Raw genomic sequence first — 19093 nt, 5'->3', positions numbered from 1 at the left:
GTACATCGCAGGATATGTATTAAAAACAATGCTACTTTATACTTCTTCTACTGCTACTTTATTCTAATTAATTATTTGTTACTTGTGTTGTTAATTACAATTCTCAATCCGTAAATAATTTCTTCTTTCTACCGTGTTCGTACTACTGTCCTCGTAAAATCATCGTAACCGATTGTTGTAATCGGATTACATGAACATCACTCGACCATGTATGTCCATTTGGACATATCGGAATGGCACGCTTTGACGATCAACTTGCTGTATCTACTCTAATCCATATCTGTGGTAACGATCCAGTGAACGATTGAGCAAATTGATTTTAAATTAACAATGTCTACAATCTACATCACTTGACCATGTATATCCATTTGGACATATCGGAATGGCACGCTTTGACGAGCTCTCCCCATAATTATACGCTAAATTTTAACGTCTCCAATACAAACGTAAAAATTAGCGTAATCGGGGCCCTGTGCTTGCGGGTGTCTATTCTTGTTTCGTGTACCGAAAGAAATCAAACTGTCATTAGTGTCAGTCAGGTAGATTTCCATTCAAGCAAGTAAAAAAAAGTGAATTCTGGTGAATTCGTTTAACATCAAGCCTTTCATGTTGTGTGAGGCAACTTTTTTGGTTTTATCTCTATAGTGAGAAATGTCGTGCAGTGTTGAGTAATTGAATTACGCTAATTGTATTATAATTTGCTTTTGTATGTTTACATCTTGAAACGAAGTACAATGCCTTTGGCCAATTCCTCGGATCCTTGGCGAATGCAGAATGTAGATGGCACGGTATGTTTGTCAATTTGTTTGCGTAGCTAATTATGCAGGATTTGTACCTAGTAATGGTTTTTCCTGATTTGATTACTCATTCTAGGCGCCTCGACGTTGGATGTCTGAAGTAAACTTATTTACGTGAAACGCCCACTAGGCTAATACTATCAAGTAAATTAAATTTCTACATCAGTCATTACAAGGATAAAGCCATATTGTTTGTTTTTGCTTTCCTTCCTTACTTATTAATTCAATGTATGTATTAATACTTTTATTACTCAGTTTTCTGCATAAGTGCTACTGTCATAGGTTTAAAATACTGTAATATGGTTGATCACATTATTATCTGAAAAATTGTTATTTAAAAAAATATAATATGACAAAAATATTACATTGAATTTACAGCGTACTAACCCAGGACAGCCTCCAAACAGTCTTCCAATGGTTGTGGAGAATTCAGCTGAGTCCCGTCAGGCATCTACAGCAGAGAGCCAAGATTCAAATGAGATCAACTATGAAAGAGAGGTGGAACTGCAAGATGTGGTCAAGGAGGGCCATGAGAAGGCGGACCCTTCTCAGTTTGAATTGCTTAAAGTGCTTGGAGAAGGCTCCTTTGGGAAAGTGTTCCTTGTGAGAAAAGTTTCAGGTGCTGATGCTGGCACTCTATATGCTATGAAGGTAATTATTCTGGTTATTCTGATGATTTCCAAAGTAATATTTAATCAAATTAAAACAATTTTTCTTTGTTCATAGGTACTTAAAAAAGCAACTTTAAAGGTGCGTGACAGAGAACGTACAAAAATGGAGAGAAATATTCTAGTAGAAATGGGACATCCATTTATTGTTAAATTACATTATGCATTTCAAACTGCCGGGAAATTATACTTAATATTAGATTTTCTTCGTGGCGGTGACTTATTTTCTCGATTGAGCAAAGAGGTATTGCATGACTATTTACTTTCTTACTAAACTAGTGTTAAGTGTAATGTTTTTATAAAAAATTTGATAAATAATGGCTCTGTTTCAAATAAATGCAAAATTTTCAGTTAGCAGATGCAGGGCGAAATTTTAATGGTGTGTTGTAAATTTTAGGTCATGTTCACTGAAGAAGATGTCAAGTTTTACTTAGCTGAACTGGCATTAGCATTAGAACATGTACACAAATTGGGAATTATATACAGGGATCTCAAACCTGAGAATATATTATTAGATGCTGATGGTCATATTGCTCTCACAGATTTTGGTCTGTCAAAGTTGCCTCCAAGTAGTGATAAAGCTTATAGCTTTTGTGGTACCGTAGAGTACATGGCCCCTGAGGTGGTGAACAGAAGAGGCCACACTTTTGCTGCCGACTGGTGGTCTTTTGGAGTACTTATGGTAAAAGATGTTTAATAACTTTGCAATTTTATTTCTATAAATTGAGCTGTATATCAAATTTACTGATTACTGATTCTCCTTTCTTTCAGTTTGAAATGCTTACAGGAAATTTACCTTTCCATGGATCTACAAGACATGAAACAATGACTCAAATCCTGAAGGCTAAACTTGGAATGCCCTCAAATCTCAGTGAAGAGGCACAGTCTTTGCTCAGAGCATTATTTAAAAGGAATCCACAAAACAGGTATGTTAAATATAGTCTATCTATGAGCAATGAAATTCCTATTGTATCTTCTTTTATCTTTCATTAATTTTCTTACAGACTGGGCGCTGGACCAAATGGCATTGAAGATATCAAATGCCATGAGTTCTTTGCAAATATAGATTGGGATGCTTTGCTGAAAAAAGAGGTATGTAAGAAATATTAATCTAAATATGGAAATATAATTTGCAATTTGTTTAGTATGTTCACAATGCAGTATGTTTATTTTCAACTTCTATTTATCTTCTTCTCTATTCTTCTTCTCTTCTTCTATAATAAATAAATGGGGATTGGGGACAATAAATGGGGGCTGCTTCTTCTCAGGACTGGCAGTCCTAAGAAGAAGCTGCACAAGAAACTCAGTCACTATTGTCAGCCTCTTTTTCAAGGGTTTACAGACTTTAAAATATACATAGTTATAAATATTTATGCGAGCTAGTCAGTTTAGCATCCCAAATATTTTTATTTTTTAAATAATGATTGACTTTATAGCCCGTAGCCCTTTTTATAAATATTAATTTTTGGCAGGTTGTGCCGCCGTTCCGTCCCGCGGTGTCCAGGGCAGACGACGCGTTCTACTTCGACTCGGAGTTCACCTGCCGCACGCCCCGGGACTCGCCCGGGGTGCCCGCCTCGGCTAACGCTCACGAGCTGTTCAGGTATAGTCATAGAGATATAGAGAGATGCCAACTAATGCGCTGAGTTCGAAACTCAGTGTCGCATTAGATATTCACACACATAAAGTAATCAAAATATGTGCTCATTATCCACTGCGGTATCAGTACTCGACGTTCGAATAATCTTTAGTACTGCGTAAGTAATGTAAACAGTTTACATGTCACCACTCGTGACTCACGAGAAATGTGTTCTGTTTCCCGCCCCCTTGTCACATCTCCCTTTAGTTTCTGTGATCTGTGGGTATAGTTCTTGCAACTCACGCCAGTGAGCTTCACTTGTGTGTGTACGTGTACTTACATGCACATAACGTCGTGTAATGTATGTCAAAACTTTTGATGAACGAACAGTGTATGTTACATTTTGTCCGATCCGATCACCGTTATGATACGGTACAACATGCGACCATGTTGAATCTCCTTTTGTCCGATCAAAGGAGATACACAAAGCTGTTGCTAGTTTGACACGGGACCAATAGAATAAAATAAAGGCGTCCACAACTAGATACGGAGCTTGAAACGATAAGAAGAATTAAACGTGATCTGATCGAGAAAATGTTACATTTCGTGGGTCGAAACACGAAAAGGCGTAAATGATTTTTATCAGGAGGAGGAGCGACGCTTAAAGATAATTTGAAATATGGAAAAATGCTTTTCGAGCCCTTTACCTGTCAATACTGGCTTCCTGAAAAAGAATTCAGTTACGATCTTTTGTGAGGTTATAAAATGCATCTTTTTTAAGAACTTTTAAACTCTTAAAAAAGATGCATGCAATGCAAGATGATCTTTTAAGTTTAACTCAATATCGCCGTTTTGTTAGATACGCCTTTTCGTGATTCGACCCATGAATTATCCCATAAAATCCCATAAATAAAATAACTATATCCAAGAAAAAGTAAGTAGTTTTATAAAATACAGCTCAAAGTAAATTCGAAGAGTAGAACTGTAGATTTGTTTTGTGATTGGCTGTGTTAATGTTGGTGCTTAGTCACGTAAACCTGTCGAACATAATTTAATATTTTAAAACGAAACAACTATTGATAGGTAGATAGATCATGCATTTGTGTTAAAATAACAAAAATAATAGATAATTATGTTAAAGATCTCGATGTAATTTTGTTAGGTGACCTAGTAACTATCGTGAAATGCTGTTGTTCACAGTTGTAGTTAAATACACGACGTGTGTTTTAATTTCCTTCGTATTTACTTGTGGTTACTATCCCAGAAGACAGACACTTGATAAGATAGTGATGATATAACTTACTGTGATAGTACTAATCTTTCAAAATTGTTTATACAAATGAACCTTGGGTTGAGCGATAATAAGCATGCATGACTGCATCAAAGAGTTAACGTCGTAAATAAATTATTAATCCGTTTTAATATTAATGTAATGTTAACTTTGTTGAAACTTAAAGCATTACTTTTCGAGAGATTTGATAGATTATGTACTTTCAAAGATCATTATGCTAGTGATAAATAAAATAAAAGAAGGTTGTAATAATTTATACCATATTTTAGATAGTTTGTGTAGAGTAATCAATTTAACGATTAACGGGAGTTAATAAGTTTTTTTTTTTATTTAAATAAGATCATTATTAAGCTTTATACCACCCTCATGAATTCTTCAGTTGGAACTTTAGTATTTCTTGATTTTTTTTAAAATCTTGTATTTATTAGTCTTTGAGTGGTGTGCAATAAAGTATGTATGTACTTTGGGGGAGCTTCAAATCTGTTGTCTTATTGCAGGGGCTTTAGTTTCGTCGCTCCATGTTTGCTGACCGATGATAATAAAACACTCACTAACAACCAGAATCAAAATCACGCCGTCAACCAAAACGCCAAAACATCAACCGAAGAGTTTTGGTCTGGATTTGTTAATAGAAACAATTTCTTTGATGAATACAGGTTGGTATTAATAATAAATGACTATGTTAAGGGAGAGTGACTCCTTCTGGCACAGGTACCATTTTCATAAACATTCGGCGTCACTTGTGGTTTCTGTTTTTTTCAACCAAAATTAGACTAATCACAGGACTGTATCTATGACAGAGATTTTATCTAGTTCATATTGTATTGTAATACGGTTGGTATTGTATGGTAGCGCAAAAAAATTAGACATGTATAGGCTCCTTAAGAACCTTTTTACGCTATAGTCTATACGAATAAAGATAATTTTGATTTAAAAAAAATAAAAATTGTAAAATATTTATGCTACCGATGTTGTGTATGCTGAATTAAATTGGACAAATGATCCGATGATAGACTAGCAACTTTTTTATTGTAGGTTAATGGGCGAATTGGGCACAGGATCGTTTTCGGTCGTGCGTCTTTGTGAACACAAGACGTCTAAAGTTCAATATGCAGTAAAGATTATGGATAAGTTGCAGTACGATCCTCGGGAAGAAATTGAGATACTATTGAGGTATGTATGTTTTCATAATTTTTCCATGAGTTTGATTCATTACATTGGGTTTTCAAAAATGATATTTATTTAATGATTGATGACTAATAAGATTATTTTATCATCTTTCTTATCTATATCGCGTGTGATAAATTATCTTAAAAATGCCCTGTTTATGTTTATACAATTCATATTATCTTTTTTATATGCAAACTTGCACATTGGTAAGATTTTACTTGTGACCACGACCGCTCTGCCGAGAGCGTAACGAATAAGAAGAAGAAGATTTTACTTACACGTCAATAATTTGTCAGCACTACTATTTTTACTGAGAGATTTTAAATCAGACCTTTGGTTATAATAACGGGCAGTTTCATAATGAGTTATTGAATTACATTACAAAATTACGTAGCTAATGTAGTAAGTCCCTGTGAGTTATTGAATTACATTACAAAATTACGTAGCTAATGTAAGTCCCTGGATTGATCATGCATTTTACACTGCCACAGATACAGCCAACACCCTCACATAATAACGCTCCGCGGCGTTTACGAAGAAGGCGGTCGCATACTAGCGGTCACGGAGCTGTGCCGCGGCGGGGAACTGCTCGAGCACATCACGCAGCGGCGCTACCTGCCGGAGCACGAGGCGGCGCCTGTGCTGCGCAACGTGCTGCAAGCCGTGCACTACCTGCACAGGCACTGCGTCGTGCACAGGTGAGTCTCCTGGCTCGAGCACAGCACGCAGCGGCGCTACCTGCCGGAGCACGAGGCGGCGCCTGTGCTGCGCAACGTGCTGCAAGCCGTGCACTACCTGCACAGGCACTGCGTCGTGCACAGGTGAGTCTCCTGGCTCGAGCACAGCACGCAGCGGCGCTACCTGCCGGAGCACGAGGCGGCGCCTGTGCTGCGCAACGTGCTGCAAGCCGTGCACTACCTGCACAGGCACTGCGTCGTGCACAGGTGAGTCCTGGCTCGAGCACATCACGCAGCGGCGCTACCTGCCGGAGCACGAGGCGGCGCCTGTGCTGCGCAACGTGCTGCAAGCCGTGCACTACCTGCACAGGCACTGCGTCGTGCACAGGTGAGTCTCCTGGCTCGAGCACAGCACGCAGCGGCGCTACCTGCCGGAGCACGAGGCGGCGCCTGTGCTGCGCAACGTGCTGCAAGCCGTGCACTACCTGCACAGGCACTGCGTCGTGCACAGGTGAGTCTCCTGGCTCGAGCACAGCACGCAGCGGTGCTACCTGCCGGAGCACGAGGCGGCGCCTGTGCTGCGCAACGTGCTGCAAGCCGTGCACTACCTGCACAGGCACTGCGTCGTGCACAGGTGAGTCTCCTGGCTCGAGCACAGCACGCAGCGGCGCTACCTGCCGGAGCACGAGGCGGCGCCTGTGCTGCGCAACGTGCTGCAAGCCGTGCACTACCTGCACAGGCACTGCGTCGTGCACAGGTGAGTCTCCTGGCTCGAGCACAGCACGCAGCGGCGCTACCTGCCGGAGCACGAGGCGGCGCCTGTGCTGCGCAACGTGCTGCAAGCTGTGCACTACCTGCACAGGCACTGCGTCGTGCACAGGTGAGTCTCCTGGCTCGAGCACAGCACGCAGCGGCGTTACTTGCCCTGGTTGGTGCAAAACCCTGACGCCAGATTTTATGAGATGCAAAGGTGTCGTGTCGTGTCGCGTCGCGTCGCGTCGCGCAAAATGTGCCATCTAACGTGACTCAATCAGACCAACCGCACCCAACCGTTTAATGGCTTCTCTGGCTGAATCACTTACTCGTACCAGCAACCATATGCATAGGTTCTACGGCACGCGAATACCACAACGCTATCTTTTATGGTTTGAAATGTATGTACTTTTATTAATTAAAATTTTATTGTTTTAGAGACATAAAACCATCGAACATTTTGTTCGCGACATCAGAACGAAAACCTGATGACATCCGCTTAGTCGACTTTGGTCTCGCGAAGCAACTGCGCGCTGAGAATGGTCTTTTGATGACGCCATGTTACACCGCCAACTTCGTTGCGCCTGAAGTTTTGAAACGAGCGGGCTATGATGCTGCGTGTGATATATGGAGCTTAGGTACGTGACTATGAAGAATTTGTCACACTGGATGCAGTCTGTGGTCAGGTCAAAGTAATCATACAATTTGTATGTATGTATGTGACTTTATTTGTTGGTGTACCTAATAAATAAATAAATATGACGCGGGCTGCGTTCACTTTGACCTGACCAACAATTCCTTGAAGGCTTTCTATCTGGTCTTATAAGTAAAAAAAAATCGAGTGAGATCCTGTCACTTACCAAATGGCGCCAACTGGTGAGCGTAAAAACGGCAGCCATCATTATACTAGCTTTGAATCTCACGAGATTAGTTCTGCTCTATGAGAGATCTATGCCCAACAATGGACTGAAGTGTTTCCAGTGCGTATTCCATATGCAGCTTGAGATGATTGATGACTAGAAGACTCCTTTCCTTTAGCTAAAAATGCCTAAAGTCGCTCATCAATTATGTCATCCCCATTGACTCATTGTTTATTTTTATTTTTTTGCAGATGCAGGCAAGATTTTTGCGACTAATGTGATTATTATTTCAGGTGTGCTAGCATACATTATGCTATCCGGTAGGACGCCATTCGCTTCGACAGGGGACGACACCCCTGAAGCTATATTAGCTAGGATCGAATCTGGAAAGGTCAGTAATCAGAATTCCTTTGATTTTTTAATATGGCATTTTTTTCTATTTTTATGTACTCGTTAATTCATGACATAATACCACAGCGTGTATTTCAGAAACTTTATGGTACGAAAAGTTAGAAATCTATGAATTATAGAAACTTTTTGGTAAATACCGAGGCCGCGAGGATCTATAATAACACGTCACACTACACCGCGTGCCTCCGCGGTATTCACCTTTAGAGGTAGGCGCACACCGTTGATTTTTCGTCGGCCGATAGTTTAGTCGGGCAGTTGATCAGTATGGGCATGTATGGGAGTGCGCACACTACGCCGATTCGATTTGGCCGATTCTTCATACAATTTAAAATCGGGGACAACTATCGGCCAACTAAAAATCAACGGTGTGCACCTACTCTTACATAAAATGTGTGGTGGCTACTGATCGTTTTTCAAAAGTTTTGATAGACATTACACTATCGTTATGTGCATAAACACGTACACACAAGTAAAGCTCACTCGCCTTCGTGAGTTGCAAGAACTTACCTATTTTGAAGTTCGCTTTAAGGCTTGGTATTTCTGCTAAAGTAGGTATTTCGCGCTGTCAAAATCTGCGCGCGCAATACTTCGCCGAAGACAGCGCGCCAAAGAGCTCTCGCGGCTACACAGTATAGAAATACGCAGTTTAGAAATACGCAGTTGGTTAGGTTAGGTTGACTTCCTTCCGTTCAAGCGTCACACTCACAGCACTTTCTAATACAAATCATATCCAAGTGATACAAATTAAAACAACTTTCAAAATTTTTGGGAATATATTTTAGAATCGAATAAATATAGAATATAACTGCCAAAGTAAACACGGTTCAAAGAGGCGTGGCGTCACCCGACCTTCCGGAAGTTCCGCGCCGGCTAAAAGAATTTTAAGATTACGTCACCCGATCTATCGGTAGATCCTCGGGAGCTTGAGCGATTGGAAAAACATTTTATGATCAGTTACTCGTAGTAGCGATTATTTAGAGCTTGGATAATAAATTATAGTTGTTGCAATTCACAAAGCTTTGCATGTGGTTAATTACATTAATCAGTACACGCATCAATTTTGTTCAGTCTTTTTGTTTATTAATAAATAAACATATCATACTAAAATTGCATACATATTTGTTTGTATTGGTCTGGGTATTTTCTTTCCATAATTTATGTATAACGTATGTACGGGGCTCTGTATCGAAAATCACTATGAGCAATAAGCATCACACACGGTTACCTGGAGTGCATTACCGCAGCAAAAAGCTTGCCATCTTAAATGAACGGTATAATATCGAGGTTTCGTCAGTACAGTTGCGAACAAAGGTGTTTGTGTAGTTGAGTTGAGAGGTCAGATTATTGAAATAATAAAACGAACATTTTATTTTTTAAATACATTTTAAAAATAATTTACATGACAGATAACAATGAGAGGATGACATTGCAAGGTGGTGCCAGTCCAGTCTTAAATCCGTTGATATATGCTGCATCAGATTCTTCTATCTTGCAGTTTAGACTTTTATTACAGACCTCAGACAGTATTTTTGGAAAACTTTTACGCATGGTGGAGGAAGGGACGCTCTAGAGACTCAAGTCTAGAAGGAGTCACATGAACTCCAAGTTTTAAATCCGTTGACATCTGCTGCATCTGCCATCTTTTTGGCTAGAAGATTCTTCTATCATGCAGCTTAGACCTTTAGCTACAGACCTTAGACAGTATTTTTGTGAAAATTCTTACGCATGGTGGAGGAAGGGACGCTCTAGACACTCAAGTCTACAAGGAGTCACATGAACTCCAGTTTTAAATCCGTTGACATCTGCTGCATCTGCCATCTTTTCAACCGACTTCAAAAAAGGAGGAGGTTCTCAATTCGACCCGTATGTTTTTTTTTTTTTTTTTTTTTTTTTTTTCTATGTTTGTTACGCGATAACTCCGCCAATTATGAACCGATTTGAACAAATCTTTTTTCGGCGTATAGGTAATATCTCAAGGGTGGTCCCATTTAAATTTAATAATAAAAAAAACAACCCCCAAGGGTGGAAAATCGGGGATGAACTTTTTTATACGCAATATCTCCGCCGATTATAAACCAATTTGAACGATTATTTTTTTGTTGAATAGGTATTATCAAAAGGGTGGTTTCATGCGAATTTGAAGAAAATATTTCACCCCCAAGGGTGGAAAATTGGGGATGAACTTTTTTATACGCAATATCTCCGCCGATTATGAACCAATTTTTTTTGGTCTCAGTGTACTGCCTACCTTCAGTGGTAACATCAAGGTAATAATTAGTTAACTAAAAAGCAAGAAATAAGTAAAATTTTATAAAAAAAAATAAAACCGACTCCAAAAAACGTACCTACACTAAAACGTAGAAAAATAATTACTAATTACCTACTTATTTATTAGGACGAATTAATTATTAATATTTATGTAGGTATACCATGATTGATACTTTTGGAGTCGGTGCAGGCAAACTTTACATGTTTCATAATCTTGGCACCTTTATCCTTTACCATCTTTAGCTACAGACCTTAGACAGTATTTTTGTGAAAATTCTTACGCATGGTGGAGGAAGGGACGCTCTAGAGACTCAAGTCTACAAGGAGTCATATGAACTCCAGTTGTAAATCCGTTGACATCTGCTGCATCTGCCATCTTTTTGGCTAGAAGATTCTTCTATCTTACAGCTTAGACCTTTAGCTACAGACCTTAGACAGTATTTTTTATTATTTATTTGTGTCAGTGTGCTCTTCTAAAGAGTGTAAGACGATTGTATGTAGGTACTATTAAAATGTAATTTTAACTCATTAATTTTTGTCTCATATTTGAGGAATGTACTATGTATCATGAGTAGAGTCTTCGTTTAAAAGGATGCGAACGATTTAAATTTCAATAGGTAGACAAAATTGATAATTTTTAATTATCAAAAATTTAAGCTTTCTCCAGTAACACTGATATTATTATACTGTGACTCATCAAAGTCATCATTGTCAAAAATATTGACAAATCGCGAACTGTCACGACCAAAAAACTGACACGCGTCCGTCCTCCGTAAGCGCCACCGCGCGACTGATTGAGATTGTCCAAGCCGTCATGGACGATTTTTTCCACATTTTTTAACATAGTAACTAAATAAGACGCAATATAAAAATTTCATCCGTTAAAAGCCCTCAAGTTATTTCTGAACTTTAGTTTAGTAAAAGATTTAGAATCTCAAATCGCTTATTTTAAAAATAAAACCATAAATAGAAAACGAATAGAGGTAACTTTGGGAATTTATTCTATCGAGTCAACTTCATCAAATCGTGTTTCCATCCGTTAATAGCCCTAGAAAATATCCTCAACTATGCCCAATAAAAATCTTAGCCTTTAATTTTACTGTTTAGTACCTCAAAAATGAAAAATGAAAACCTCATTTTCGCCATTTTCTCTGCTACCCGGCCTTAATCGGATGCCTGTGATTGAACGTCAAAAATGACAAATCGCTGAGTCGCGATCCTATCGAGCGATCGTTGTATCGAAATGTGTCGAAATGACAAGGATGCGTGGATTTTACCTGCCTAGCTCGCACGTATTACGTGTCATGTAAGCTATAAATTACTCGTATTGGATTAAAAAGAAACTGACAAAGATGACTGAGTTTTTCCGCCACTTCTTCTCAGCCCATATGTTGTTCCGAACCTAAGTGGTAGTAGGGCTAGCTATATTTGGGACGTGTATAAGTGCCCTGGAAAGGGCCTATGTACTGAATAAACTCGTGGGTCGAATCACGAATAGACGTAACTGGTTTTTTTTAAAACAGGAGCGACGTTTAAAGAAAATTTAAGGTATGGAAATATGGAAAAAAATGTGTGTTTCGGCCATTTTTAACTGTCAATACTGGCTTCCTGGTAAATAATTCAGTTATGATCTTTTGTGAGGTTATGAGATGCATGTTTTTTTAATCACATGGTGTGTTTAACTCAATATCGTTATTTTGTTAGTTACGACTTTTCGGGATTCGACCCAGGATGTATTTGAAAGAAAGAAAGATACATTTATTAAAATGGACAATGGACATCATACAAATACAGGCAATAACATAGACATGACAGTGGCACATAAAAGAAGAAAAAAATAAAAACAAGTGTAAATGAGCAGTGCCACCCCATTCACAAACAAGATGCCCACTGCAACGGGACCCCACTCAGCATATGCCTTGGCCCACGGTGACGAAGGCCACGGCGTGTGCCCCATATTTGAATACCACGTGAACGTGAATACGGTTGCAGGTGGAGCTGTCGAGCGGCGTGTGGCGCGGCGTGTCGGGCGAGGCGCGCGGCTGCGTGCGGCGCATGCTGCAGCTGGAGCCGGCGCTGCGGCCGCGCGCCGCCGACCTGCTGCGCGAGCCCTGGCTGCAGCCCGGCCAGCCCGCGCCCGCGCCCGCCGCGCCGCTGCCCGACGCCGACGCGCCGCCGCCCGCCGCCGACCTGCGCCGCGCCGTCGACCTCACCTTCCAGGTTTGTTTGTTAGACATAGTGACCTGCTGCGCGAGCCCTGGCTGCAGCCCGGCCAGCCCGCGCCCGCGCCCGCCGCGCCGCTGCCGGACGCCGACGCGCCGCCGCCCGCCGCCGACCTGCGCCGCGCCGTCGACCTCACCTTCCAGGTGTGTTTGTTGGACATTAGTGACCTGCTGCGCGAGCCCTGGCTGCAGCCCGGCCAGCCCGCGCCGTCGACCTCACCTTCCAGGTGTGTTTGTTGGACATTAGTGACCTGCTGCGCGAGCCCTGGCTGCAGCCCGGCCAGCCCGCGCCGTCGACCTCACCTTCCAGGTGTGTTTGTTGGACATTAGTGACCTGCTGCGCGAGCCCTGGCTGCAGCCCGGCCAGCCCGCGCCGTCGACCTCACCTTCCAGGTGTGTTTGTTGGACATTAGTGACCTGCTGCGCGAGCCCTGGCTGCAGCCCGGCCAGCCCGCGCCGTCGACCTCACCTTCCAGGTGTGTTTGTTGGACATTAGTGACCTGCTGCGCGAGCCCTGGCTGCAGCCCGGCCAGCCCGCGCCGTCGACCTCACCTTCCAGGTGTGTTTGTTGGACATTAGTGACCTGCTGCGCGAGCCCTGGCTGCAGCCCGGCCAGCCCGCGCCGTCGACCTCACCTTCCAGGTGTGTTTGTTGGACATTAGTGACCTGCTGCGCGAGCCCTGGCTGCAGCCCGGCCAGCCCGCGCCGTCGACCTCACCTTCCAGGTGTGTTTGTTGGACATTAGTGACCTGCTGCGCGAGCCCTGGCTGCAGCCCGGCCAGCCCGCGCCGTCGACCTCACCTTCCAGGTGTGTTTGTTGGACATTAGTGACCTGCTGCGCGAGCCCTGGCTGCAGCCCGGCCAGCCCGCGCCGTCGACCTCACCTTCCAGGTGTGTTTGTTGGACATTAGTGACCTGCTGCGCGAGCCCTGGCTGCAGCCCGGCCAGCCCGCGCCGTCGACCTCACCTTCCAGGTGTGTTTGTTGGACATTAGTGACCTGCTGCGCGAGCCCTGGCTGCAGCCCGGCCAGCCCGCGCCGTCGACCTCACCTTCCAGGTGTGTTTGTTGGACATTAGTGACCTGCTGCGCGAGCCCTGGCTGCAGCCCGGCCAGCCCGCGCCGTCGACCTCACCTTCCAGGTTTGTTTGTTAGACATTAGTGACCTGCTGCGCGAGGTCGCCAACGAGAACCTAGACAGTCATTTCAAATAACAGATTTGCTATTCATCATCGAGTCATTTAATTTCAAAAGAAAGACGACCTATCCTTTGAGCCAGTATGTGGGAAATGGATGTCAAATCCTTTATGCCTCTAGTTAAATAGAGATTTTCTATTGTGTGAAAACGACGCCGCGACACCCCGTTATTATTGTCTCTGGTCTGGAAAACAGTGACTCTTTAAAACAAAACAGTCTCGTTGTCCACACTTATTTATGGCTTACGTTCGGGCAGCATTAACAGCACATCAAGGTAATCACTGTAATACGTTACAAAGTTTTGCTAAATGCGATTTTGTCAAAAATAATATGTGTACTTCTGAGGTGCAATCGTTAGTGCATTTCTGAACATTAGAATTGTTTCGCCAGGCCATGACAGCGTCTCCCCTGACCCCGCAAGTCCTCGGTCCGGTGTCGCAGTCCACTCTCGCGCAGCGTCGCAGCAAGCCGCAGCGTCGATTCCCGCCTACACAACTTTAGACACGCAGGTATACGAGTATCTTAAGTGACACAAGGCAAGAAACATTCGAGCCAACCGACGAGTTCGCAAATGAATCTATTGTGGATCTCACATATCCACTTGAAGATTTCGTGTCAACGACAGACGTTTTTCAGAACGTCAAAATGAAACAAATATTGAACTATGACTAATTATTATTGACTAATTGCGATAGCGATTTGCCTGATTTATCGAATAAATGACACAAATTAACTACTTTGTAAGAATATTGAATTTAATATGCCGAAAATTAAGTTATAAAAACATCATGTGATCGTCAAAACATTTACGTCGAATAAGCAATTTTTGTTTATCAAAAATATTAATATATTGTATGCATTTCGAACAAATCTAATTTATTAACATTCCATTTTCGCATTCAATTATGTTATACAAAAATATGTGAATGTTAGGAAAATATGTATATGTGAGTGGTCTTCCTTCAAAATGATTACATATAAGCGATGAACATTAAATTTTTAAGCATGAGTTGCTTGCCCACCTTATTACTTTTTGTAGTCCTATCTGTGCCATTAGAATTAAATCAAACTTAATATGTTTTACTATGATATAACTTGTATGTTCTATTGAAAGTGCAATATATTTTTTACATGTCACAAAAGTATCTACCTACCACCTATAATACAAATGAATATATTTTTGTGAATAGATTTATTTTTATACAGTATTACTCCCTGGACCTATCTGTCTATTAAGTATTGTCTTTCTATCTTATTTTATCTTCTTTAAACAAGGTATAATTTATATTTTTGTAATATTATCCATTAGGCTTAAGAATTAATATTAAGAAGTGTATTATCACAATACATAATAAATACAAGAGTTCATATTTTCGTTTAAATATCTATGTATGAAAATGTTTACTCTCAAATAAAATTATTATAGTAATTTTACGCATAATACGACCGTATTTTTTTTAAAAGACTAATAATTGTGTTACTTACTGTTATTTAGAAATTCATATTAGTATATTTTGTAAAGAAATAATTACTTCAAAAAAATTGTCAATGGATACCCATGTCAATGTAATTAACGTATCACAATATTTAGCAATTCCTTTCTTTCATATCGCTAAGGCCTAAATTGCTCAGAGATTAGATAAATTACGGCATTTACCACAATTAATTCATAAATATATTTTATACAATTACAATACAATAATGGTAATGATTATTTATACAAATTAATTGGTCAATATTGTAGGTTTAGTAAATACATAAAATTATAAATTGATTATTTTATTAGTTAAAAATATGTCTATATGTATAATAAGAATTATAATATGTTTGTGCTTAATTAAAATGTATATGTACCAGACTACAACGCCAACTGTATTGTGGATTCGAATTCCGCGGAGGACTAATGTTTGTGTGATGAGCACTTGCATTAATTACACGTAATCCATGATGTTTGTAGTGTGTGTATTATGTATAGTACCTATTTAAGTATGTTTATTATCGGTTATCTAGTCGCCAAAGTAAAAGCTTTGCTTAGTTTGGGGCTAGGTGATTGGTGTGATGATTGGGACAAATTATAGGTAAAACTATATTTTGAGTAGCACTATAACTACCAAGGTGCCATTTACATCATTCATTGACATCTTTACATTAAATAGAGCATAGCCCTATTTTGTAAATATTATAGTATACTGTACAACGTCTCACTTTTGTACGGCTCCCATTGGTAGTTGGTGACATTCCATGGAAATCGACTGGCCATGAGACGTTTGACGGCCTGTACTATGTTAATTGTACCTGTAGCTAAAGGTGTTGGTTTATGACTTAATTTTTTTTAACTGTAGTCTGATTAAGTTAAGCTTGCTGATGTTTTTTTCTTCCAATATCATCGAAAGTAGTTCTTGTCATTTTCTATTGGTCATTGTGGTTTAGACATAGTTAAACTTCAGACATATTTTTTCACTTCATTTCAAACTGTTATATTTCTAGTGATTGTATTAAATCAATGTTGACATAATAATTTCACCAAAGATTCTTTTTTGTAGTTTTTTTAATATATTGAATTAGATAAAATAATTATTATTATCAAGTAACATATTAAAATAAGTCGGTGCCTGGGTTAGATGCGCGTTGATGGAAACAGTGTCGTAGTCACATTTCAAAAAGTCCACGCCCACGGGACAAAATACCTTGGACACAACTTTTGTGACTAGTTTTATTGAAGCACTTTGAAAATGCGGACAATTTGTCCCGTACCACGCATTGCCTCGCACTTGGTTATTCTATTTTTATTTTGTTACATAAGATATTATTAATGAACTGGAATGTTGTTTAAACATGTACATAGTAATTATCACCCACTAAAATACGTCAGCCATCATTTTAAAAAAAATAGCAATGTAAATGGAAACACGAATTTTGGAAATCATAATTTATTTATTTCGAGATCTCGACAGTTAAAAAGAGTCAGTAGTTAATATAAAATTTTCTTTTTACACAGTGTGTTAATGGAACTAATTAATGGAATTTATTTTATCATTATCATCATCAACAGCCCTTTACAGTCCACTGCTGGACTATGAGCCTCCTCCATTATAGTGGAGGGTTTTGTCATAATCTCCATTCTCTAATTTATTTTATATCTTTTAACAATTATTTTTTTGTTTAAACATAGGTACTTCTAATTTTCCTTCAGGTTTATTCGCTCTTTTTGCCGGCTTATTCCACTATTCCCCGTTGACAATCCCCGTCAACGGGGAATAGTGAACTTTTTGTTCACTAATCCCCGTTAACGCCAATGGGAGCTTATAATGGGGAATAATGAACTAAAAAGTTCATTAATCCCCGTTATATTAGGATTTTATTTTGTACGTAATGTTGATTAATGAACTGTTTAGTTCATTATTCCCCATTATAAGTTCCAATTTAACGTTAACGGGGAATAGTGAACAAAAAGTTCACTTATCCCCGTTGACAATCCCCGTCAAATAGTGGAATAAGCCTTTTTGCCGATACTTCACTAATCATTATTGACGAATGTACCTACATTATGTAGGTATCGACACAAATAATACCGCTGAAACCTTGAAATTGTAGCAATGAAACAAATCATAAAATTGTGTTAGATTGTTGTTTATATTTAGTAGTCTGCTCATAATTTACTGGAATTTGAATCATAGTGTTAAATGAACAGTAGAACAACCCCTGAAACCAACCTATGTGTATGTGCTCAGTTTTATGTTTTAATACCGGCCTAACCAATAAGTTTTTAAGGTTTAGCTAGACTTGTTAAAACCAACTTTAACACGTCCAATTTTTATATAAAATAAGATCATTATGGTGGCAATGTATTTTTAAATTAAACCCGGGAAGTGTTTGTTTATGAAAATCTAGTACATCATCGACCATGCATGAAACATTACATTGATTTTATATTATTATTATGTAGATTTGTATTAACTGTGTCCGTGTCAAAACATTTTATCGTATATAAAGTTTTATCAACTAAAGGAATTGATCTTAAACATAATATTTATCGTAATTATAATTACAACTTATAAGAATGGTAACCATTTAGTGGCGGTTTGAGAGTCGGAAGTACATTTATAGTTGTCTATATCTATAATATTAATCATAACAACATATCTGGTGCACGCAAGTCGATAGAACGAATGTGATTGTAATACTATGTTATAAACGTCCACATTTTCTACTGAAACAAAGTACTTACAAATGGCCAAAATATTAAACAATTATCACCTTCACTTGTTAGATTGTTCTTGTTAAAGTACTCTTTTTTAACTAATTTTGAATACAATTTAATTTAGTTACACCCCTATAATCTTTATCTATCCTTGTTCAAAGTACAAAATTTTTAGTGATGTTTGTAGATAGTAACTGCTTGCATCTCACCATTTAGGATATTAGACGATTTTCAAACTTAGAAAGCACAAAAATATTCAAATGCAAAAAATTGGTAGTTTGCTAAATTAAACTTGCACCATAAAGTACCAGATTATGTAGATTTCAACAACATGGATACTTGCCCCAAAAAACTTACTACCATAAGTAGCCTTAAGTTTTAGTAATTTATTGCTATTTTTATGTAATAATAATTAAATAAAAATTGGGAATAATGTTCATAAATATTGGACAGAGCTTGCCCACAAACTTGTTATAATATACTAAAGGAATATTTTCATACTGACTCACAAACACTTGATGTTTATATAAGTAGTTTTTCTATACCACACTGTATCTGTAGTAAGAGTGTAATCACAAGTTGAATCTGTTAATGTTTATTATAAATTGTAACTAGTGGGAGCTGTGAACAGGACCACAGAGTCGACCTCATATTGTGTAATGCTTATAGTGATGTGTTAATGTTGCATTGTCACATTCATCTATTTTTCTATCTCTGAATAGAAATGAAATTTCTACAAAATAGTAATGAATTGTTGTTTATAGAAAGAACTCATATTGAATTAGATGTGTAAAATAAATATATTGTTGACATTGCTTACTTATTGTTTTACTTAAATTTTATTTTCCTCTATGTTCTTTAGACATGATTTTCTAATACAGATTGCAAGTTTGAGCATCTACATTTGTTTAATACAATAAAGTTAGCCTTTGTACCTTTGGCATCACATTACATTCATAAATAAATCATTAGTTCAAAGTTTATAAACACATTATTTCAGT

At 39.0% G+C, this 19093-nt stretch overlaps 1 protein-coding gene across 1 annotated transcript; it reads left to right on the top strand.

Moving 5' to 3' along the window:
• Nucleotides 1–18911, top strand: LOC135076249 (ribosomal protein S6 kinase 2 beta). Its single transcript, XM_063970733.1, has 14 exons — nt 1–788; nt 1176–1448; nt 1524–1709; nt 1863–2147; nt 2237–2391; nt 2470–2557; nt 2938–3068; nt 4833–4991; nt 5371–5508; nt 5997–6203; nt 7374–7573; nt 8089–8186; nt 12467–12694; nt 14282–18911. The coding sequence occupies exons 1-14, from the start codon at nt 735–737 to the stop codon at nt 14390–14392; spliced, it is 2313 nt and encodes a 770-aa protein (XP_063826803.1). The 5' UTR covers nt 1–734; the 3' UTR covers nt 14393–18911.
• Nucleotides 18912–19093: the final 182 nt, after the last annotated feature.

The sequence above is a fragment of the Ostrinia nubilalis genome, chromosome 11 (genome assembly GCF_963855985.1).
Source record: "Ostrinia nubilalis chromosome 11, ilOstNubi1.1, whole genome shotgun sequence".
Classification (NCBI taxonomy): domain Eukaryota; kingdom Metazoa; phylum Arthropoda; class Insecta; order Lepidoptera; family Crambidae; genus Ostrinia; species Ostrinia nubilalis.
Note: the sequence above shows the minus strand (reverse complement) of the source record. Positions and strands in the feature narration are given on the sequence as shown.

Bases quoted from the DNA above. Each gene is read 5' to 3' on its own strand.
- LOC135076249 (XM_063970733.1), top strand. From the start codon at position 735: ATGCCTTTGGCCAATTCCTCGGATCCTTGGCGAATGCAGAATGTAGAT. The intron at 1,449-1,523 runs GTAATTATTCTG...CTTTGTTCATAG, and splicing joins GCACTCTATATGCTATGAAG to GTACTTAAAAAAGCAACTTT. The intron at 2,558-2,937 runs GTATGTAAGAAA...AATTTTTGGCAG, and splicing joins ATGCTTTGCTGAAAAAAGAG to GTTGTGCCGCCGTTCCGTCC.